Below are 23,979 nucleotides of genomic sequence, written 5' to 3' on the forward strand. Positions count from 1 at the left end.
AGTGTGGTGAAGGGCGGGGCTGGCTGACTAGAAATGCAGGCTGGGGCCAGATGTGGGTCTCTATCCTGGGGTCAGTGGCAAGCCATTGACACATTTCAAGAGAGACAGTTCTGTCTTTCCAGGGTATAGGACTCAATGTTAGGACTCAATGTTTATTGACCTGGTAGGTTTGTGAATTAACTGAAATGGGAGAAGTGATAGAGAAATAGGAAACTGAGGAATCTAATGTAAAAGACCAAGAGAGGTCTACGTCAGTTGTAGCAGAAAAATAGATGATGGGACTCATATAAAATTTTTTCAGCTATTTCAGAAATCATTATGTTTACAAAGGTAAAGAAAGAAACCAAAGAGATCCCAAATCATCTAACACCATCTATTACTAAGTATGAAACATTATGTAGTATGCTCACATTTCTATATATATGAGAAGGCTCCCAAAAGTTTGTGTAAAAATGGAATGAAAAGATAATTGACTTTACCCGTGACCTTTTTTAGGCTCCATCACATATCATATAGGGGTTGGAACCAACTCATAGCGACCCTATACAGGGTTTCCGAGGCTGTAGATAGATCTTTACGGGAGCAGAAAGTCTCATCTTTCCTTTGGAACTGCTGACCTTGAGGTTATCAGCTCGACTTGTAACCACTACACTTCCAGAGCTCCTTTATTTATGTGTGTGTGTGTGTGTGTGTGTGTGTATGATGTTGTTGTTGTTAAGAGCCCTAGAGTAAGTTCTGACCCATAGCGCCCCTGTACAGAGTTTCCAAGGAGTGGCTGGTGAGCTTGAACTGCTGACCTTGCGGTTCAAATTGACTTTGCAATCCTGCACATTAACCCACAGCACCACACCAGCTACAAACACATAAAATATCTTTGGAAGGATGTGAGCATTAGCTTTGGGGCAAGGAGAGGGACCAGAGGAGAGGTGGGAGGAAGACTTAACTTTGGTAGTCTACTATGTTGAACCACATTAATATATTATTTATTAGCTAGCCAAAAGGGCATATAACTCCCCGCTTCCTGCTAGGCACCTAAGTAGAGTTCCTGAAAAGATTTCAAAAAAAGAGTAGGGCTTCCGTCAAATGAATTAACTCTCCTTATTTCCTTTCCTCTTATCTGCAGCAATGGGGATAAAATTTGCTAATTCTAGGTTGTTGTTGTTAAGTGCCATTGAGTTGGTTCCGACTCATTCTGACCCTGTTTAGGGTTTCTGAGGTTTTAAATCTTCAAGGGAGCAGAAATCTTCCCGCAGAAGGCTTGCAGGCTGTGGTTCATAATCCAGCAGTTATCATATGGAGCCACCGTGCTCCCAAATCTGGGTTGTTATAATACTAAAAACAATTAAAATAATCCTATGCAACACATGTGGTAACATACCTTGTTGCTCAGTGTTGTAGAGTTGTCATTGTGACTCTGCATAGGGTTTCCAAGACTGCCAATCTATGCTGGAGCAGAAAGCCTCATCTTTCTCACCAGGAGTGGTTGGTGTGCTCAAACCACTAACCATGTGGTTGGTAGTCCACTGCTTATCCTATAGTTACCATGCTCCCAGTAAAATATCTGGCATAGACTAAATACTTAATACGTAGTAGTTACTTTTTTTTCAATCAATAAAACTTCTTTGCTACACTGTAAATACAAGAAAAATTTCCCGGTCTAATTAAATGTATATTCATTAACTAATCTTATTCTTATATTAAATATAAATATTTACATTGTACAAAATGATTAAATATAAATATTTACATTGTACAAAATGTAACCCATCTGATGAACACTAAACATATCTATTACTAGAAATGTAAACTGAAGATATGATGTACCTGCATTTGTAGCTGGGTGTTAAGTTTTTCTTTTTCTTTAAATGGCATTGAATCTAAATTTACTGAGGTCATATATTCACAGAGGACTAAATTCCAGCTACGTACCAGGAGGCATCAAGAAAATAAATAATAACTTGCTATCCTCGAGGAACTGGCAAGCCCAGTGAGACAAACAGGTGTGACCTTCAAGTAATCAAAGCCAAAATTTGGCACAAGAGATGGAAATACTGGCAATGAGGCACCTAATTCTGCCCATATATCTGCTGGTAAAATGTCAAGTCACAAGTTAGGGGAAGTTACCCTCAAGCAATTATTTGGATTTGTGGATCCCCCCAGATGGTTCTATGCTATAAACCAATTGTAACTGTGGTAATAACAGCTTTTTAAGTGTTACAAAAAAATCACCCTCCAAAATCTTACTACTTATTGTTTAAACAGCCACATCATTATTCAAGCATAGTCAAACAAAAGTTTCTTTGTTATACATTATGAATAATTTCAGGCCATTTTCATGTGAGATGTCCTGACTCAGATCTGCCCCACCCTCTAGAGATGAAGATTTAAAAGAAAAAGTAGCTGGAGTTTAGGATACGTTTTTTATTAAAAGCAGGAAATAAAGATGAGCATCTTCCTGGATTTTTCTGAAATGTTCATAAATGCTTCAAGCAAATTGAAGGCATAATGCCAGAGAAACATACATTTCACTTCATATATGGTACTTTGGGGGAGAAAGAGCATCCTAGGGATGCTTAACAAAAATCCATCGACATAATTATTCAAATATTTCTCATCGAAGCAGATGAAATTCTAATACCAGTCTATAGGGAAACAAAGTAATCATCAATTTCCAAAGAAGCTTTCATTACTGCTGTAAATATGTAACGGATGCGCGCTCTGGAGTAATGACTTCATAGTGTAGCAAACAAGTGTTGTTTTGGAGCCACAGGAGGGCACACACTTGTATTCAACCCCTATTTACAATGGTGGAAACTCGAGGCTGCATATCACAATTGAATGAAGGTTGGATTAAAAAGCTAATCTCAGGCTATATATAGACAGCAACTCTAGTTGGATACCCGCCCTTTTTCTCCCTCCCCCCATTCCATGAATCTCAAGATGTGAGTTACAAAGAGGCTGGGAACTCAGGCAAAGCGAAGAGGCCCTTCTTCCTCCTCCCCGAGGCCGTCTCTAATAAACCATGCGGTATTAGTACAAGTGTAAATTGCTTCCAAACAGCCTGCACAGGCACTACAGGCCGATCAGATCCAGATTTCTTCTACAGCTTTAAAGAACCCAGATAGGAGATGACAAGTAAAGGGGAGGACGATTCTTGCCAAAGGAGAAAAACGTTCTCCCGAGTCTATCCTCGTGCGCTCCCCACCCCTAGCCCCGAGCCCTAGCTCCGGCCTCCCCAGAGCGCATCTGGCGATGCAGCGCACAAGACCACTCACACCCGCCACTTTCCACCGCATGGTCAGCCGTGACCAGCAGGAGGTTTCCATCCTGGGGCAATGATGAGCGATACTCGCACTGAAGATGGTTGAGGACAAGTTTCCCCGTGGAGAGCCGCAATAGGCGCCCCAAGAGGCACATGCTTCCTCCCGGCCACCCCCGGCCCTAGGAGAACCCCCCGGAGAGGCAGCGGCCGCGGAACCAGCAGCTCTCCGCGCTCCCCCTGCTCCACCTGAGCCACCCTTACCTGTCCGAGAAGGTAGCGGCGACGCGCGAGGCTAGAGGCTGCGACGATTCCGGCAGCGGAGGCGACGGTAGTGACGGCGGCAGACAATGGAGGAGTGAAGGACAGACACATTGACACCGACACACTGTGCCCAAAGCAGCCCCGCCTCCTGCACCGCCCCGGCTTCCCAGCCCGCCCCCCAGCTCTGGCTGCGTCACTCCCGGGGATCCGCAGGGATATCTCGAGAGTAGGAGGCCTCTGTCCGACCTGACAAGTCACAGAAGAGCAAAGCACCACCCGAGAGAAAACTTTTAATTTTTCGATGTCGCAAATATGTGAAATGGTCAGGATGCTGGTAGGGAACGTGTAAGAGGAATTTAAGTCACACCCTCCGATTTTCTTATTTGGTTTCTCCTGCTAACGTTGGTCCAATGGCAGTCTCCCACTGCCGCCTCCTGCAGCTCCTCCTCCCCGCCTGGCCAATGTGGTTCTGGGGGCGGCGATTGCAGCTGGGCCTGCAGAGATCGCCAGTCCAGCTCGCAGGAGCTCGCCTTCTGCAAGCCATCCTACAGGAAGAAGGCTAGAATTCCAGTGCTTCCGCGGTCCGCTGCCCTGTGTCCTTTTGCTGCTGACACCAGCCCATCGTTTCTTTCTACGACTTCCAGAGATACAGAACAACTTTCAAACTGGCGGAGGCAATGGTTCACATAAAGAAAGGCGAGCTGACCCAGAAGGAGACGGAGCTGCTGGAAGTCATCGGGAAAGGTATGGGCGTTAGACTGCAATCCGGGCGCCGCCCGCCGGGCCGGGAGCATGGCGGTGATCGGGAGGCGCCCGGGCCGGGTTGAGCCCCGGGTGGTGTTCTGAGAGGTCGGCAGCGGGTCCTGGCAAATAACCCTTCCCGGATGGGTCGGCTACGGGACTCGTGGGCGGCGAGGGGAGACATTGATGGCTAGGTGCGAGGGACGTGCTGAGGCTCGCTGTCCAAATCACCTTTTGGAAAACTCCAGATTTCCAACCCCATCTCAGATTCTAATGATAGTGTGCACATCTCCAAGCTCCTCAAGTAGTTTTGACCACGGTTCTTATTGGCAACAATAGCTTCGTAGTTTCAGGTTCGTAGGCGGGTGTCAGGGGCCATTTAGACTTCCGGAGGCAGAAAGATCTAGATCCCGTGCTGGTCCCCGATCCCTCTAGCGGGACGGATGGAGCTGCTCCACAGAGGGTTTCGGCATAAGGCACCGAACTAGGCCTGCATTTTGTCGCATGAGGTTTCCGCTTCTTGGACTTCCTGACTTACTTCCAGAAGACCCCGGTCACTGCAGAGACCCGCAAAGAAGCGAGAAAGGCACCGAAGACTCCACCTTCCTCTAGTACTGCTGTGATCTTCCAGTTGAGCTCCTTTGAGCTTTCCGGGACCTCTCATTGCGTAGAGAGGAAGTCGCATGCCCGGGGAGAATGAGTGGACCCAGACTAGCCGGCTGCTCAGGAACGGGAAGCCATGTTTCCCCCTCAGTCACCGACTGGACATCCCAGAGGAGTTCTGTAGAGTCCAGTTACCTGACAGGTGACTTAAGCGTGGCTACATGGCTTCTCTTACACCATCACGCGCTGGGATGAGGATGCAGGGATAGTTAATTTTAAGTGCGAGAAGATAGCCACACCTGCCCCGGAGTGGCAGAGAAGCCAGTTACTGTCACTAAGCTTTCCCAGTTCCCAGGCTTCTTTTCATGTTATCTTTTTATTGAGTTCAAAGTAAGGGTTTGAACACAAGTGTTGATGAGCTGAGTGCACCCCATTTGGTCTCAGTTCTGGCTAAATTAGTCTCATAGTTACCATGACAGTTATCCTTTGCCTAGAATTGTTGGGGTTTGAGTTGGTGTTTTTATTATTTGTACTGCATGCTTCACACCGACCCATTTAACTATGCAGTCTTTCTGCTCTGTCTCTGGAGATTTTTTTTCTCAGCCTTTGTTGGTTGGGGAATTCAATTCCGCAAACATGTGAGTTCTAGCAGTGTGCCAGGTACTGTGCTGAGCAAAAAGGAAATAAAAGATCAGTTTTCACTCAATTCAAGGTCACAAATTCATTTTTTTAAACAATCACCAGGACACTCTCACATGCCTTCTCAAAAGCATTAACAGCTCCATGATATGAGTCTCTGAAGCAGGTGGGAAGGATCCTAGGATACAGTCCAAGGTGCCCACCAATTGAGTTATATTATTTATATATAAAATAAAAATAAAAATAAAATTATGTGATTTTTCTAGGGATATTCCTGGGCCTACCCCTGCTCTAGCAATTTGATGTATGGGTACAGATGTGTCACCATTTTATTGGCCTAGGCTGATGAGACAAGAGCTGATGTGAACTTGATAAGGAGTCCTGGTGGCCCTGTGGGTTAGGTGTTGGACTGCTAACCACATGTTGGCAGTTCATACCCACCAGCTGGTCCAAAGGAGAAAAATGAGACTCTCAGCTCCTGTAAAGATTTACAGTCTCAGAAACCCTAAACAGGGCTGTATGCGTTGGAACCAACTTGATGGCAGTGAATTTTCGGTAGGTGAACTTGGGATGTAATGCATTCTTGTCACATGTAGGACCATGTGACATCAGTGCACTCTCTAAAAGTAATGGAATTTATGAGAAAGTAACAAGTGTCACCATCCTTTATTGAATGTTATTATGAGGCAGACATAATTCTAAGTCCTTGGCATGTGTCTATGCATTTAATCATGATGAAATAGGGCTTATTTTTAAGCTATAATATGAAAAGATTAAAGGAATATATAGAGTCAGTGTACCAAAAAGAACTGGTGAATGTTCAAACATTTCATGAGGTAGTATATGATGAAGAACCAATGGGATTGAAGGAAGACATCCAAGGTGCACCAAAGTCATTGGTGAAAAACAAGGCTCCAGGAATTGATGAAGTACAAATTGAAATGTTTTACAACTTGATGCAGCTCTGAAGGCACTCACTTGTCTTTATCAAGACATTTGGAAGACAGCTATGTAGCCAACCAATTAGAATGTGCCCATTCCAAAGAAAGGGGACCCAATGGAATACGCAAATCATTGAGCAATATCATTAGTCTAACATGAAAGTAAAATTTTGCTAAAGATAATTCAAAAATGTTTGTGATTGCAGCAGTATATTGATAAGGAGCTGCCATCAATTCCGCCAGAGTCAGAAGAGGACTTGGAATGTGGGATATCATTGCTTGGATCTTGGCTGAAAGCAGAGAATACCAGAAAGATGTTTACTTGTGTTTTTATTGACTGTGCAAAGGCATTTGACTCTGGATCATAACAAACTATGGATAACATTGCAAACAATGACAATTCCAGAACGTCTAATTGTGCTCACGAGGAATGTGTACATACACCAAAAGATAGTCATTGGAACAGAGCACAGGGATATTGAATGGTTTAAAATAGGAAAGAGGTGTGTCAGGGTCGTATCCTTTCACCATACTTATTTGGTCTGTATGCTGGGCAGATAGTTTGAGAAACTGGTTTATATAAAGAACATGGCATCATGATTGGAAGAAGATACATCAACAGCCTGCAATATACATATGTCACAAACTTGCTTACTGATAGCAAAGAGAACTTGAAGTATTTACTAACAAAAATCCGTGTTCCATATGGATTGCACCTCAATATAAAGAAAATGAAAATCCTTACAATTGGGCCAATAATAATCATGATAAGAAGAGAAATGATTGTAGCTTTCATTTTGTTTGGATCACCAATTAATGCTCATGGAAGCGACAGTCAAGAAAACAAAGGATATATTGGATCAGCTAAATCTGCTGCCAAAGACTTCTTTAAAGTGTTAAAGAGCAAAAATGTCAGTTCAAGGGCTTAGGTGCACCTGACCCAAGCCATGGTATATTTTTTAATTGCCTCATATATATGTGACAGTTAGACACTGAATAATGAATACTGTAAAAGAATCAATGCATTTGAATGATGGTGTTGGCGAATAGTATTCAAAGTATCAAGACAAATTTGCCTTGAAAGAAGTACACCCAGAACATTCCTTAGAAGCCAGGATGGTGAGAATTTGGAGTCCTGGTGTGCCTCTGTGGGCTAATGTGTCAGAATGCAAATTGTTTGAACTGCAGGTTCGGTGGTTCAAGCTCACCAGCTGCTTCTTGGAAACTCTATACAGAGTCACTATGGGTCAGAATCGAGTTTACGGCACTTCACAACAACAACTTTGTGCTTGTTAGGAGGACCCAGTCCTTGGAGAAGGACATCATGCTTGGTAAAGTGGAGGGTTAGCAAAAAAGTGGAAGCCCCAATGAGACCAATACAAAGGGCTCAAACTGAAAACCAATTTGGAGGATGGCGCAAGACTGGACAGTGTTTTGTTGTACGTAGGGACACAATGTTACCTTGTGCATTGAACTGATTCAAAGGCACCCAATGCACATACACATGGGGCTTATGTGTAAGCTATAATATTATGAAAGACACTAATTGTTGGTCTTAACCACAGTCATTTGCTAGTGGTATGGCCTTAAGACAGTTACTTTTTCTGATTTCTCTACCTGAAAGGGGACAATAACAATAAACTCCCCAAAAAGCAAAGCCAGTGCCATTGAGTCAATTCTGATTCATAGCACCCTGTATGGGATTGCTGAGGCTGCAAATCTTTCCTAGAGTAGCAAGCCTTGTCTTTCTCCTACAAAGCAGCTGGTGGCTTGAACTGCTGACTTCACAGTTAGCAGTCCATTGCTTACCCTACATACTTAACAACCTTGTTGTAAGAATGAATGAAGTTTGTGTAGATTATGATAATGAAATAAATTCTTATAGATAAATAATTTAAAACACTATTTTTTGCTATTATAAATACGGTTATCTATATAAATAAGGAAACTGAGGAATTAAGAGGTTATGTAAATCGCCAGATGTTACCCAGGTGGTAAGTGGCAGAGCAGAACTATCATAAAAACTTATTTGCTGCATGGAAAAACAAACTAAACAAAACCAGCACTAAAACAGTAAATTCCATATTCACTTTGAAAGATGTTTTAATTTCACTAGATTGTTATTATCTACACTGTTAATTTAATTTTATAGAATGTAATTTTGTGAATTGAGTGAAAGTTTACAGAGCAGATCATCAGTTTGACATTCAGCAAGTTATATTCTTCATCTCATTTCAGTTATTGCCATCCCCTCCATGTAACATTAGTTATCCCACATCCTCCCTGTGATTTCTAGTTTCCGTTCTGTTCTCCTTCCCAACCATTCTTAACTCTGTTCTTAGGTAAATGTTGCCTTGTTGATCTTGAATGGCTAACCATTCTATTCCATGGTGAGCATACCTTATTAGTGTTGCTGTCCCCTTACATACGTATCTACCACTTGTCTGAAAATTGAGCTACGGTAGTGAGTTCTGTACCAGATCTGAAGGGTGATCAAGGGCCATAGTCGCTGCTTCCTCCATCCTTTTTGGACCAGTAAGTTTGATATTTTTACAATTTTGAATATTGTTACACATTTTATCCCACTCTTTCTAGGACCTTCTAATGTGATCCCATTCAGAACAGTTTGGAGTGGTAGCCAAGCACCATTTAGTTCTGCCCCCAGGGTCATGGAGACTGATGTTTACGTGTCCATTGGATTTATTGATTCCAAGCATCTTCAGTTTCATCACTCATTTTCTTCCGCACATGGAGACACCAACAGCACTCTAGATGGCTGCTCCTGAGCTTTTAAGATCCCAGATGTTACTCACCAAAATAGGAAATAGAACATTGTCTTTGTGGACTATGTTATGCCAATTGACCAGGGTGTCCCTTGAGACTATGGTCCTGAGTCCCCAGGCCCCAGCAACTCATTCTCTCAAGGTATTTAGTAATGCTTAAGAAATATTCATACCTTTGCCACTTTTATAATCCACCACATTCATAGATATGTTTGCAGAAAAGGTATATTATTGTTATATGCTGTCAAGTTGGCTCCAACCAATAACGAATTTATGCCTAACAGAATGAAACACTGCCCGGTCCTGCGCCATCTTCAAAGTTGTTGTTATGCTTGAACCCATTGCTACTACCATGGTGTTAATCCAGCTCTTTGGGGGTCTTTCTCTTTTCTGCTGATCCTCCAGTTAACCAAGAATAATGTCTGTCTCCAGGGACTGATTTCTTCCTGATGTTATGTCCGAAATATGAGAGATGAAGTCTAGCCTTCTAAGGAGCATTCTTGCTGTACTTCTTCCAACAGATCTGTTTGTTTTTCTGGAAGTCCATGGCATTTTCAGTATTTTCCTCCAGCATCGTAATTTTTCTACTGTTTCCTTATGCATTGTTCAACTTTCTCATGCATATGAGGCAGTTGAAAATACCATGACTTGAGTCAGGTGCACTTTAGTCTTCAAACTTACATCTTTGCTCTTGAGCACTTTACAGAGGTCTTGGGCAGAAGATTTACCTAATGCAATACATCCTTTGATTTTTTTTAACTGCTACTTCCATATGAGTCGGTCCCGACTTGATGGCACCTAACAACAACAACACTTCCATAAGTAAGGAGCTCTGGTAGCGTAGCGGTTACAAGTCGGGCTGCTAACATCAAGGTCAGCAGTTCGAAACTACCAACGATTCTATGGGAAAAAAAGATGAGGCTTTTTACTCCTGTAAAGATTTACAGCCTCGGAAACCCTATACAGGGTTGCTATGAATTGGAACCGACACCACTGCACATAACCACCACCACTTCCAAAAGTGTTGATAATGGATTCAAATAAAATGAAGTGTTTTTTTGTTTTTGTTTTTAAGTTTTTATTGTGAATTGAGTGATAGTTTACATGGGAGAATATCAGTTTTATACTCACCCAATCATATTTCATTGCATTGCAATGATTACAATCCCATGGTTAAAATCCATTCCTCATCATTCAACAGTATTTGCTTCAGCCCCTCTGTGTTGGGATTTTTTGTTTTGTTTTGTTTTGTTTTATGTACACCAAAGCACTCAGGAGTATATAATCATTTAAACAACCATAGGGCACATTCTGCAAGCCTGCCTCTTGGCTGTCATCACACAGCCTTTCTCTTTCCATGAGTCTAGAGTCCTCAGCTGCTCCCTCCCTCCATGTCCTCATCTTTGTCCCCATCTCTGATGTCACTGTTTCTCTGGATAGGGTCCCACACTCTGCTCGTGCTCTTCTCTCATGATGGTCCTAGAGTTCTCTATTCCTGGACTGTAAGATTACCTACTTCCCACTTTTGTTACAAAATGTCTACCCTTATTGTGACAGCTGCAACTAGTCATGATAACAGTTTCTCACTATTGAATCATAATAATCTTATCCCCATCTCTTTTTCACCAGACCCGACTAGACAAGATGAAAACTATTCAGTGGGGACTCTACCTCTCCCTCCCCAACCCACATGCTCTGAAACTAAACTCCCTCTTGAAAACTTGTAAGCCAGTCACTTCGTGCCTTTTTAGAGCTCTGGTAGCGTAGTGGTTACGAATTGGGCTGCGAACCTTAAGGTCAGCGGTTCAAAACTACCAGCCGCTCCGCAGGAGAAAGATGAGGCTTTCTACTCCCGTAAGGATTTACACCCTCGGAAACCTTGTACAGGGTCGCTATGGGTCGGAACCGACTCGATGGCACTTAACAACAACAACAACAACCCCCATTTTATGAAGAGCAGAGATGTCAGCTTGAGGACTAAGGTGCGCCTGACCCAGGCCATTGTGTTTTCAATAGCCTCATATGGATGCGAAAGCTGGACAGTGAATAAGGAAGATCATAGAAGAATTGATGCCTTTGAGTTGTGGTGTTGGAGGAGAATACTGAAAGTGCCATGGACTGCCAAAAGAACCAATAGATCTGTTTTGGAAGAAGTGCAGCCAGAGTGCTCCTTGGAGGCCAGGATGGCTAAGCTTCGTCTCTCCTACTTTGGACATATTGTCCGGAGGAAACAATCATTGGAGAAGGCTGTCATACTGGGTAGGGTGGAGGGTCAGAGAAAAAGAGGAAGACCCCCAACGAGATGGATCAGCCAGGTGGCATCATTGATGGACTCAAGTGTGGCAGCGGTAGTGAGGTTGGCCCAGGATCGAACATTGTTTCGTTCTGCTGTGCATGGGGTCGCTATGAGTCGGTTCCGACTCGATGGCAACTGACAACAACAACAACAACCCCCATTTTAAGGAGCTCTGGTAGCATAGTGTTTACGAATTGGGCTGTGAACCTTAAGGTCAGCTGTTCGAAACCACCAGCAGTTACACGGGAGAAAGATGAGGCTTTCTGCTCCTGTAAAGATTTACAGCCTTGGAAACCCTGTCCAGGGTCGCTATGAGTCAAAATCGACTCCACAGCACATCATCACCACCATCACCACCCGCATTTTAGGTATGGACCCCGTATACACAGGAGATAGGACTGATACTTGATGTGAATTTCCTTCCTTCTCAGTTGGTATTTTGAGCTACTACATCTGTAAGTATAGATCAAATTAATTAAATTGTAGCAATTTTACATTTGTTTCCTTTATCAAAAAATTTTTTTTTCTTCCAGTCAAGTTCTGATCATCAAGCCATTGAAACTAGGTTGATTGGGTATCTACAAGTTTGGGTTTTCTAGTGCGTCACTTCTTATCAGCTGGACACTTCACTCTCAGCCCTAGCCCTCCATGACTATGTCCTTGTCCATGGTCTCATGAGTCCCCAGGTCTCACCACACTTAGAACCAACCAGCCCTTCCTCTTTTTCTCTGATCTCCAGGTTGATGGGAGTCTATGGAACATGGTCGGACTCAGCCCATATCTCCATTGCTGCCTTTCCCCCTCTTCCACTCACCAGTAGACCAACATGGTCGCCAGCAAGCTTATATGTCTGCTCATGTGTCCCATTTGAATTTCAGTCTTAGAGGGGGTTTGTCCTGAAGGGATTTGATTGCTTGCCTTGATGGCTCCCTGATGAGCAACTTCCTTGTTCTTGTGGTAGCCAATCATACTGCCATTTTGTGTTGGTTTTTTTCTGCTGATCTTTCATTGAATATATATGTCCTGTCATCTAGCTGTTCCAGGCTGGTCTGCTTGTCCTTTCTAGTGGGAATGCCCCACCTCAGAAGGTTCTGGATGGGGCTCATGATTCCACCTAAGATCCTAAACACTACAAAGACTCCACAGGAAACCTATTTCAGTGGGCAAGTTCTAGAACTCCTTCTAGGTATTCCAAATAGTTATAGGCTGAAAATGGGCTTACAAGTGATCTGTAATCATGTTTCCTGATATTCCTTTTTATCTCACTCAAGTGTCTATTTTACAATAGTAGGCAAGAGAAACCACTATTCATAAGCATCTTAACATTATTTCCCCTCTTTTCCCCATTTAGACTATGCCTCAATCCCTGTATCACAGAGCCCTGTTGTTCCAAAGTTGAGCATACATCACTATTTACATCTGACCCATTTTACCCATGCAAACCTGCTTCAGTGTTCCCCTATCTACCTTGTTCTTCTATCCCCCTTTCCCTTCTTTTTTATAAAATGAAGCTTTTGACAACTTCAATTTTTTCTTCATTTCTCATGATACTATTTATTTATCCAGTTGTGAGGATTTTTGTTTTCTTTACATTATTGGTCCAGCTGTGTGAATTTTGTTTTCTTTACATTGAGATGCAGTCCATACTGAAGGCTATGCTCTTTAATCATCATCGGTATTTTAAGTCCTTTTCAATGTCAGCAAGTAAGGTTGTATCATCTGCTTATCGCAGTTTGTCCCCCTTGTATACCTATATACTGCTTGAATGAAAATTGAGTCATGGGGGTGAATTCTGTTTCAGACTTGAAGGATGACCAAGGGCTAAAGTCTGATTTCTCTATTCCTGTTTGACCAGTAAGTCAAACTAAACAAAACCAGCACTAAAACAGTAAACTCCACATTCACATTGAGAAGCATTTTAATTTCACTAGATTGTTATCATCAACAAAGTTAATTTAATTTCTTAAAATGTATTATTGTGAACTGGGTGAAAATTTAAAGAGCAAATCATCTTCCTCCAATCTTGATGCCACAATCTTCATGTAATCCATGTTCTCTGAATGGATGCCTCTTGGTCTATGTACAGGCTCTTCATGAGCACAATCAAGTGTTCTGGAATACCACTCTTCGCAATGTTATCTTATCCATAGCTTGTCATGGTCCACACGGTGAAAAGCCTTTGCATTGTCAATAAAGCATATCTTTCTGATATTCTCTGGTTTCAGCCAAGATCCACTGATGTCAACAATGATGTTCCTTGTTCCACGTCCACTTTTGAATCCAGTTTGAGTTTCTGGAGTTTCTGCAGCTGTTTTTTAAATTATCTTTAGTAAAATTTTACTTGCATGTGATATTAATGATTTATGATGAATCCACATTACATTTGGTTACCTCTCTTTGGAATTTGCACAAATATGGATCTCTTCCAATTGCTTGGCCAGATAGCTGTCTTCCTAATTTCTTCGCATAGATAAGTGAGTGCCTCCAGTGCTGCCGTCATTTTGGAGAATACTTTTAATTTGTATTCTGTGAATTCCTGGAGCCTTGATTTTTACCCATGCCTTCAGTGTAGCTTGGAGTTCTTTCAGTACCAGGCTCTTGATCAAAAGCTACTTTTTTTTGGTGGGGGGGAGCACCTTGAATTTTAATGTCTCCCTTTGGGGCGAAGGGTCACACCATCCAAAAGGTTGTCTGGCACTTTGGTACAGAAAGGATTTAGTTCAATGTGGTGCTGTTTTAGGGCACAGATAGGCACACAGAATCAGTGATGACTCAGACATCACCTCGGCTTGGTTGTGGAAGAAGTTCCCCAGGAGGGTGGTTTGGAAAGGTGGGCAGAGCATGGGTGCAGCTTTAATCTTGTTGCCAGAGGTAGTTGGGCTGGAGAGCAGCCAGAGTTCTCAGGCTGGGAAGACACTGCTCTGGGGGCCTCTGTCGGGCCAGCCCACCAACTCACAGCTCCGGAACCACAGCCCAATCACTCTCTGGGCCCCTTCCACAGAGTCGCTAGCATGGATCACGTTCCTGCTGATGTGAATGCTGAAGATCCCTCGGATGGTCCCTGGGGCAGCTTTAGCCGCCTCTATGTCTCCGATCATGACCCTTTAAATATGGACCACATTATGGCCTTCCCAGACCATGGCCACCACGGGGCCAGAGCTCATGTAGCCTATGAGGGCTGGGTAGAAGGGCTTCCTTCGAAGGTCGTGGTAATGCTCCGTAAGGATGCTCTCTGGTGGCTGCAGCATCTTCATCCCGACTAACTTGAGGCCGCGTCTCTGGAAACGCCGGATCACATCTGCTACCAACCTCCGCTGCACCCCATCTGGCTTCACCGCCACCAGGGTCCGCTCCTGGGTCCAAGAAGGCCCTCCCCCTCATGCCCGGGGCATCCACTCACCCGAGCTGTGGCGCACCGAGCTTGGGCACTGGGCCTGAGGGCCGCAGAGCCACCCCCGCAGCGTGAAGCCCCTCAAAAAGGTGCACATGACTCCTGGCCCACCGGCCTCTCCCAGCAGAGAGATTCCAACCCCTCAAAAGCTACATTTTGAAATGGTTGAACAGCGACCATCTCTTTTTGATCTAGTGACTTTCTATACCTTCCATCTTTTTTTGATGCTTTCTGCATCATTCAATATTTTGCCCATAGAATCATTCTATATTATAATTCAAGGCTTGATTTTGTTTCTTTAATTCTTTCAGTTTGAGAAATGCTGAGCGTGTTCTTCCATTTTGGTTTTCTAACTCCAGGTCTATGCACATTTCATTATAATGCTTGACTTTGTCTTCACGAGCTACCCTTTGAAGTTTTCTGTTCAGCTTTTTTACTTCCTCATTTCTTCTATTTCCTTTAGCATGCCTATGTTGGAGAGCAAGTTTTAGAGTTTCTTCTGACATCCATTTGGTGTCTATTTTCTTTCCTATCTTTTTATTGACTTTTTGCTTTCTTCCATTATGATGTTCTAGATGCCATTTCATGGATCTTTTGGTCTTGGTCATTAGTGTCTAATGTATCTGTTCTTGAGATGGTCTCTAAATTCATTTGGGACATGTTCAAGGTCATATTTTACCTGTTATAAACTTGTTTTAATTTTCTTTAGCTTCAGTCTTAACTTAACATGAGCAATTGATTGTCTGTTTCACAGTCTGCCCTGGCCAGGTTTTGGCAGATGATATTAAGCTTTTCCACCATCTCTTCCCACAGTTGTAGTTAATTTGATTCCTATTTATAAATGCCGAGGCACAATTTTTGTAGTTGTTAAGTGTCGTTGAATTGATTCCAACTCAAGGCAACCATGTATAGTGTTTCCAAGGAGCAGCTAATAGGTTTTAACCACTGACGTTGTTAGCAGTCCAGTTCTCATCCTACAGTGTCACAGTGGGACTCCCACGTAAAAAGATTTCTTGTCAAACTTTTATATATTTGTGGTGTACTCCCACTTTCTGCTCCATTTGCATTCAGCAAGTGTATCTCCATGTATCAGTATTGTTGCCAGGGTTGTGTATACAACAGTGTTTATCTCTATTCCATTTAACTTTTGTACTCCTTGTGTCATCTCCTGTCCTCACTGTGTTTTTGCCAATAAACCTGTTGTGTATATTGCCTTTCCTGTCACCAGAGTTAACATGTGTTTACCATATAGCCAGTTAATTACTCTCCTTTCCCTCCCACTCCTGTAACCAACAAAGAATGCTTCTTTTAGCATGAAAACCTTTTCTTGACTTTTAACACTAATAGCCTTAGAATGTGTTTGCCCTTATGTGATTGACTAATTTCACTCAATATAATGCTCTCCAGGTTCATTCATATTATGAGGGGTTTCACAGATTGATCATTCTTCTTCAGTGTTGCATAGTATTCCATTGTGTGTATGTACTAGTTAGTTTATCCATTCTTCCATTGATGTTGTGACTAATGCTCAATTGAACGTAGATGTGCATGAATCTGTTTGTGTCATGGTTTATTTCTTGAGAATATATACCAAATAGAGAGATTGCTGGGTCATACAGCATTTATTTATCTTTCCATCTTTTTGAGGAAGCACCAGGCTGTTTTCCACAGGGATTGTACCATTTTACCAGCATTTGTTTTTTTTCTGTTTTGTTTTGATTCGCATATCTCTGGTACTATAGGATAAGCACTGGACTGCTAATTACAAGGTCGATGGTTCTAGCAGCACCTTGGAAACCCTGTACAAGGTTGCTAAGAATCAGAACCAACTCGATGGTATATAACAGCAATGGCTAATAATAGCCTTGCTTCATGTTTGTTGGTGAATGTCTTCTTTGGTGAGGTATGTCTGTCCCTGTCCTCTGCCTGTTTTTTATTTGGATTATATGTCTTTTTCTTTTTGAGGTGTTAGAGTTTTCTGTCAATTTTAGAGATTAGTCCCTTGTCTGTTAGGTCATTGCAAAAGGGGAACCTTAATCCACTGAGTGTGCTGTGTGTGCATGTATGTACAAATACATTTACCTCTTTGTTTTTTTAAATTTTATATATGATAGATTTGTTAGATTGTTGGCTGTGAACTAAATAGTTTATAGAATTATTGACAGTCTTTTATCTTATGTAAGCCAGATGTTTAACATTTTTTCCTTTCCTAAAAACATATTAGGGATTGCCCTGTTGCTCTGGTAGCATAGTGGTTACAAGTCGGGCTGCTAACCTCAGGGTCAGTAGTTCTGAGCTACCAATCGTTCCATGGGAGAAAGATGAGGCTTTCTGCTCCTCTAAGTCTCAGAAACCGTGCACAGGTTGCTACCAGTTGGAACCGACTCTACGACACACCACCACCATCACCATTCTCCCTTTACAAACTGAGGCTTTCTGCGCCTGTAAAGATGTACTGCATAACATCTTCTGACTAGATGGAAATTAACTTCATTTATTCCTCAGTGGTAATGGAATTCAGGTGATGCAGACATCTTCATGTGCAATTGGTGCAGAAGTTTTTGATTCTCTTTCAATTCCTCTCTAAAGATGTTTGAGACAGTCTCTGATGAGAAGCCACAGTTGTTTATATGCTCGAAGCCATAAAGCTAGTGATGCCAACTACCCTCATGTGGAGTGTAGTTGCAGAAAATGTACTATGAAGGGGCTTCACAAAGTTTGTGGGAAAATTCCATTATTTCCCATTTCTGTGTTCCACAAACTTTTTGAAGCCCCTTTGTATTTATAAAAATGTTTTTGTTGTTAAGTGTTGTTAAGTCAGTTCCAACACATAGAGACACTTTATAGGGTTTCCAAGGAGCTGCTGGTAGGTTTGAGCCATCAGCCTTGTGGTTCAAACCGACCTTATGGTTAAGTGTTTATCCTACAGTGCCAATTGTTGTTGTTAAGTGTCATCAAGTAGGTTCCAACCCATAACGACCCTGTGTAATTTTCTGAGGAGCGGCTGGTGAGATTGAACTGCTGATCTTGTGGTTCAAACCGACTTTGCAGTCCAGTGCATTAACCCACAGTGCCACAAGTGCCTTAAAATTGGTTCCAACTCATAACGACCATGTGTAGGATTTCTGAAGAGCAGCTAGTGGGTTTGAACCGTTGACAGGGTTAGTGTACTTGTGGTCTAGTGCATTATCTGGTTCTTCTCACCACATCACAAATTGTAGATCATTCACTTGACATTTCCCCAGCAGCATTGTTTCTGTCTCTGGAAGACATTTCCCTGTCTTTCCTCCTTTGGTGCAAGGCACTCAAGTGATTGCCTTAGAAAAGAGATCAGGGAACAACGGCACATAGTAATCTGTGTTCTCTAGCCCACCTTTAATTCTAGAAGACTAGCAGAATTGAGCTAGTTGAATACATTGAATTCTATTTCTAAATTTAGAGACGAAATGACTCCTGATTGGAGGGTGGGGTGTTCTGTTCTTTATGCCCTTTAAGAGGAGAGAGGTTTATCTCACCCTCTCTCCATAAAAACATGCAATTTCAGTGTGATTTTGCCTGTCAAACTAGAAAATTTTTTTGGCAGAACATGTAGCTGGTTTTTATTAATTATGATAATAGCAACATTTTCTCTCTTAACAACTTGTTTTTTTTTACAGAAGACTGGAGAAACCTGACAGTTGTATCCAAATTACAGCTTATTTCTAAATTTACAGACACCTGGCCGTCAGATTTACACTTGGAGTGTGCTAGGTCAAGCAACCTAGCCAGACTAGTTTTAGGATAAACTTTTTTTTTTTTTTTACCTTCAGCAGATCATTGTAATGATTACAAGATCTTCCATGTACCCTTAGCCAACAGTATATACCTCTATTACCCTAATGTTTTTTTTTTTGGAGTACACATACCATACCACATTGTAAATATATATTTGTTTAAATGTCCAAAGGGCACATTTTGTAAGCCAGCCTCCTGTCCAGCCACAGGCTCACTGCTTTTCCCAGTCCATGGGCCTAAAGTCCGCTGCTGTTCTGTCTCTCTATGCCATCACCTCCACCATCATCTCTACTGCTGCCACTTTGCTAGTCAGGATCCCTTTCTCCTCTCATGTTCTTCCCTCTTGATGGTCCTAGGGCCCCCTGTTCCTGAGATGATAAATTATTGCTCCCCTTTTTAGTTGCACCTCTTCTTCATTTAGTTGTGACAATCGCCATTAGAGCTGAAAACAGTTACTCTCAATTGTATTGTAAAGTCTTATCCTCCTCATCACCAGACCCACCTGGACAGAAGGATAATTATTCAGTTGGGTTTCTGTCTTACTCCCTGTGTTCTCACGCTAAGCACCCTAATGAAAACTTGTAAGCCAGCCACTTATTGAACCCCAAATTTGGTAGCTGAAATCAAAGTTGCTTATCCCTGTCAGCTCAGTGTACTGAGGAGACATCTTTATCCTTGATATGGAATTGTTAAGTGTTGTTGAATAGGTTCTGACCCATAGCGACCCTGTATAGGATTTCTGAGGAGTAGCTGGTGAGTTTGACTTGCCGACCTGGCAGTTCAAACCAACTTTGCAGTCCAGCACATTAACCCATAGCACCACATCAGGACTCCAAAAATAGATGACCTAGAGCACCTAGTATTCCCTGGCAGTCTCCCATCCAAGTACTAACCAGGCCTAACCCTGCTTAGCTTCTGAGGTCAGAAGAGATCAGGCGCATGCAGGGTAATATGGCCATAGACTCTCCATGATATGGAGAATCCTTCCCTGTTTAGCTGGAATGTTGAGCCTCATCCATAATCAAGAGTCTAGTTGATCAGGTCATAGCAATTTATGCTTGCTCCCTGTGTCATACATTTTTATCTTCATCAGGTCAAATTCTTACATTCCATCCATGCCATGTCCAATTCATCAGGTCGAATACTTTACAAGCCATCCATGCCATGTCCAATGGGTATTGTCTGCAAACCCGGGAGTTCTCACATGCCTCCCCCTTCTTCAGATCCTGTGGCTGCTTCATTCTTGACCTTAGCCTTCAGTGGCAAGGTCATTGTCTTTGGGCTTAGGAGTTCACATATCACCTTCAACTTCAAATCCGGCAGTGCATCCTATTCTTTGTCTCATTCTGAGGTCATCAGGCATCCATGGAATATGGCAAATCTCAGCCCATGTCTTCTTTGCTGCAGTTACCCACCTCCTATTCATAAGTTGTCCAGGACAGTTGTCATGGACTATACAGGACCATTCATGTGTTCCTTTTGAGCTTCAGTCTTAGATAAGAATTTACCCTGATGGCTTGGCTTATTTACAAACTTTCTGTAATCATCTTCCCCAGGTACTTGGATTTTTTTTTTTTTTTTTTTTGCCTGTTCTATCTAGTAGTGTAGTGGTCACGAATCAGGCTGCAAACCTCAGGGACAGCAGTTGAAAACTATCAGCTATTCTGTGGGAGAAAGATAAGGCTTTCTGCTCCCGTAAAGATTTACAGCCTCGGAAACCCTGTACAGGGTTTGCATTTTAATTTGCATTTTTTTTTTTTTTTTAAAGGCACTGTGCAAGAAGCTGGAACACTGTTAGCTAACAAGGATGTTCGTGTCAACTGTCTAGATGAGGTAAAGTTTTTTTTTTTTTTTAAAATTGAATAACTTTTATTTCATATGAGAATATATAATATATAAAAAATAAGAATAGGTCAGAAAAAGAACAAGGAAAGCGAGTACAGGAAATAGAGGTGTGTAGACAGGTACAGGGGCAGAAGTGATTACTAAAGAAGACAGTTTAAACATAGACATAAGAAAACAAGGACAGTTTGCAATGTAAGATCTAAAAGCTTTGTACATCTCCTTTGCTCATAAGCATGTTGTTACATTAGGTTGAAAGCTTTTTAAACCAGAGGACACTTTTACAGTCATTCATATAACTAGATAATGTCTACCTGTTGGATGGGATTGTTGGCTGCTTGACCTATTTGACAGTCCATCTGTTCTGGATGAATAGAAAATGTTGAACTTTCATAAATTTATAACAAAAATTGTTTGCTTCTTTGGGGCTATGTTCTTTCTCTGTAACCTACATGCTAGCCTCTTAGAGGTTATCTTACTGACAAGGGGCTATCACACCACTCATGCTCTGAGTTCATTTTTGTTCTCCAGAGCTAAAGCCCTAAATAGAATAGACAGTCTATTCCTGCTCCCTGAAAGCCATCCCTTGACTGCCTCTGTACAGTAAGATGATTACCCATACCCATCCACTCCTCCCAAAAAGAACATCCCATCCATGAGCCACCCCAAAAAGGAATCTCAAAGTCATTATCCTTTTTCCATTACTATTCTCAAGAAACTTTGACTTCTCCTTTAAGTTGTCTCCTATACAACAGCCTACATTAAAGCCCGCCTATAATCCTATGGCAGATATCATTTGGACCTGACTTTATGGCACCTAATAGCATCAACAAATAATCCTCAAAGGAGCCTTGGTAACACATTGGTTAAGTAACCAGCTACAATCTTATTATATAATTTATGTATAATTGTACACTATAAATGATAATATTTATCAAATATTATAAAAGATAATATTTATCTTATGTATGTGAATTTTTTTAAATCATTCTTTTGAAAAAGTGAGACCATTATAATATAAAATTCCTAAGCCTTATATTACTGATTGGTAGTAATTTGTGGAAATTTCTCCAATTCGATAGATAGAAATGAATGCATTTACTTAATAGCTTCATAAAATTCTGTGTAATGATAAATTTTGCTTTATTCAAATTTCTCCTTAATAGTCATTCTATATGTTTTGAGGGACTCACCCCCCCCCCCCACTTATATATATGTATTTTTTGTTTTGTTTTGTTTTTGAGAAGCTAAGTATGCTTGGTAGAGATGAGAACCCTAGAAAATCTATGTTCTGGTCCCCGCCCTGACCATGTGCATCTCATGTAAGATTGAGCAAGTTTGTTGACTGAATATGATTGTTGATTTATAGAAAAATCTCAGGTATTAAAACTGCCTTTTCCTCTGTAGTTTATATGTCCATAAACTCCAAGTAGGAAAACTGAATATAGCATTATTACTCAAATTATCAAGATGATCTTATTAATTCATTTTTATGTTTTAAATTAAATTATAGGAACAGAGGTAGGGGAAGAGTAACTAAGTAAAGTTAATACATTTTCCTTTCTATTAAAGAATGGAATGACTCCTCTAATGCATGCTGCATATAAAGGAAAGCTCGACATGTGTAAATTACTTTTGCGACATGGAGCTGATGTAAATTGTCATCAACATGAACATGGATATACAGCCCTCATGTTTGCTGCACTTTCTGGTGAAGTTTTAGCATATACTTTACTTATTATTGTTATACATATATTTGAATTTGTTATACATATATATGAGGGACCTTCAAAAGGTTCAGGGAAAAATTATATTCTCTTTTAATTCCATTTTCCATAAACTTTCTGAAGCCACCTCATGTATGTGTATTGTCTGTATATCTACTATCTATCTATATGTATAATTGAGCCCTGGTATGGTGCTGTAGGATAAGCACTGCATTCTGAACACTCTTCAGGGTCACTATGAATTGTAACCTACTCGATTGCACACAACAAAAACAACATGTATGTATAAATTATATGCATTTAATTTTAATTATTTTCATTATTTAAAGAATACTTTATTAGTTTCTGTAATCAAATCCATGAAGATAAGACCTTACTTATTTAATGCAGTGCACTACACTTGTACAAATGGAAATACGAAGTTTAACATTTCTAGACCAATATTCTTAGATCAATACAGCTATTAATTTCTGTACAATGCCAATTCAACGTGGTACAACTGGGATGTTTTTTCCAAAGTTGACAGCACAGCTGAAGTTTCTCAAATTACATATATATGTATATATGTTGTTGTTAAGTGCTGTTGAGTCAGTGCTGACTCATAGCAACCCTGTTTAGGGTTTCCAAGGAGCGGCTGGTTGGTTTGAACCACCAGTCTTGTGGTTACCAGTCCAGTGTTGACATATATATATATATGTGTACAACGACCAATCGCAGTATTATGGCATATATATGTGTATGTATAAAGATCATTCACATCAGTAGCAGCAACAGCTTTTTTGGGGTCTTCAGTTATCTGAACAAAATTATAGAGGCATCCAGCACACTTCATTAAAAAAAGAAATAAAAGAAAAATTATAAAACAAAACCAAAAAACCCCAGCAAAGTTCTGTTACTGTTGTGGTACCTAGCACCATTTTTTTTTTAAATTAGCGTCTCAATCATCATCTGGAAAGAAAGCATTGCAGAATAACATCATTAAAAAACAGCTATGATATAGCATCATCAGTAGTACATTATTTTAATAATTTTTAGGTATAAAGTTTTATTGCAAGGAGTAATGGGAGTTGGATTTTGGAAACCTGTAATGTGTGATAGTTTGATGGCTCTGTAGGATAGCACTAGACTGCTAACCACGAGAGCGGTGGTTTCAGTCCACCAGCCACTCCAAGGCAGAAAGATGAGGCTTTCTGCTCCAACAAAGATTTACAGCCTTGGAAATTCTATGCAGGGTCACTATGATTCAGGACCAACTGAAAGGCTCTTAATAGCAGCAACAATAATATGTGACATAAGTTACATAGTTTATTTATCTGTGTCTTTAGTTACTAAATCAATGATTCTTGTGTTAACATATTATAAAACGTGAGGAGCTTGATCCAGTATTTTTTCAATTTAGTGTCTTTGTTTTTCATATGTTGTTATATTTTGAAACAATATGAAAACTTCTCCTCTGAGAAAACAGCTGTTCTGTCAGAGTGATCAGTTTGTTCACTAGTGTTTGTGTACTGAGTGTGATGACCAGTTAGAAACTTAATCAAACTCGTTTTGCTTATGATTTACTGAATAAAAACAATTGTAACATATTACCTAAAATTAAGTGTGGGCATGTGTATTTGTTGGCGTATTTTTCCTAAAGAAAATAAAGATAATATGTATTTATACTTTAACAGTAACTAAGGAGCTCTGGTAGAGTAGTGGTTACGAATCGGGCTGCGA

At 41.2% G+C, this 23,979-nt stretch overlaps 2 protein-coding genes and 1 pseudogene across 2 annotated transcripts in view; 1 reads left to right on the forward strand and 2 right to left on the reverse strand.

Moving 5' to 3' along the window:
• BZW2 (basic leucine zipper and W2 domains 2) overlaps nt 1-3,660 on the reverse strand; it is a 104,496-nt gene extending 100,836 nt beyond the window's left edge. The window contains exon 1 of the mRNA XM_006832243.1: nt 3,524-3,660. The gene's annotated coding sequence lies outside the window, so the exon portion shown is untranslated. The remainder of the gene's footprint in view (nt 1-3,523) is intronic.
• Nucleotides 3,661-4,200: 540 nt separating this feature from the next.
• The window catches only part of ANKMY2 (ankyrin repeat and MYND domain containing 2), a 49,867-nt gene continuing 30,088 nt past the window's right edge, over nt 4,201-23,979 (forward strand). The window contains exons 1-3 of the mRNA XM_006832244.1: nt 4,201-4,267; nt 20,460-20,524; nt 22,106-22,244. Of these exons, the coding sequence (XP_006832307.1) occupies nt 4,201-4,267; nt 20,460-20,524; nt 22,106-22,244 (271 nt within the window). The remainder of the gene's footprint in view (nt 4,268-20,459; nt 20,525-22,105; nt 22,245-23,979) is intronic.
• LOC102839496 lies at nt 14,427-15,014 on the reverse strand (annotated as a pseudogene).

This window comes from Chrysochloris asiatica, unplaced genomic scaffold (genome assembly GCF_000296735.1).
Source record: "Chrysochloris asiatica unplaced genomic scaffold, ChrAsi1.0 scaffold00006, whole genome shotgun sequence".
NCBI classification, from domain to species: domain Eukaryota; kingdom Metazoa; phylum Chordata; class Mammalia; order Afrosoricida; family Chrysochloridae; genus Chrysochloris; species Chrysochloris asiatica.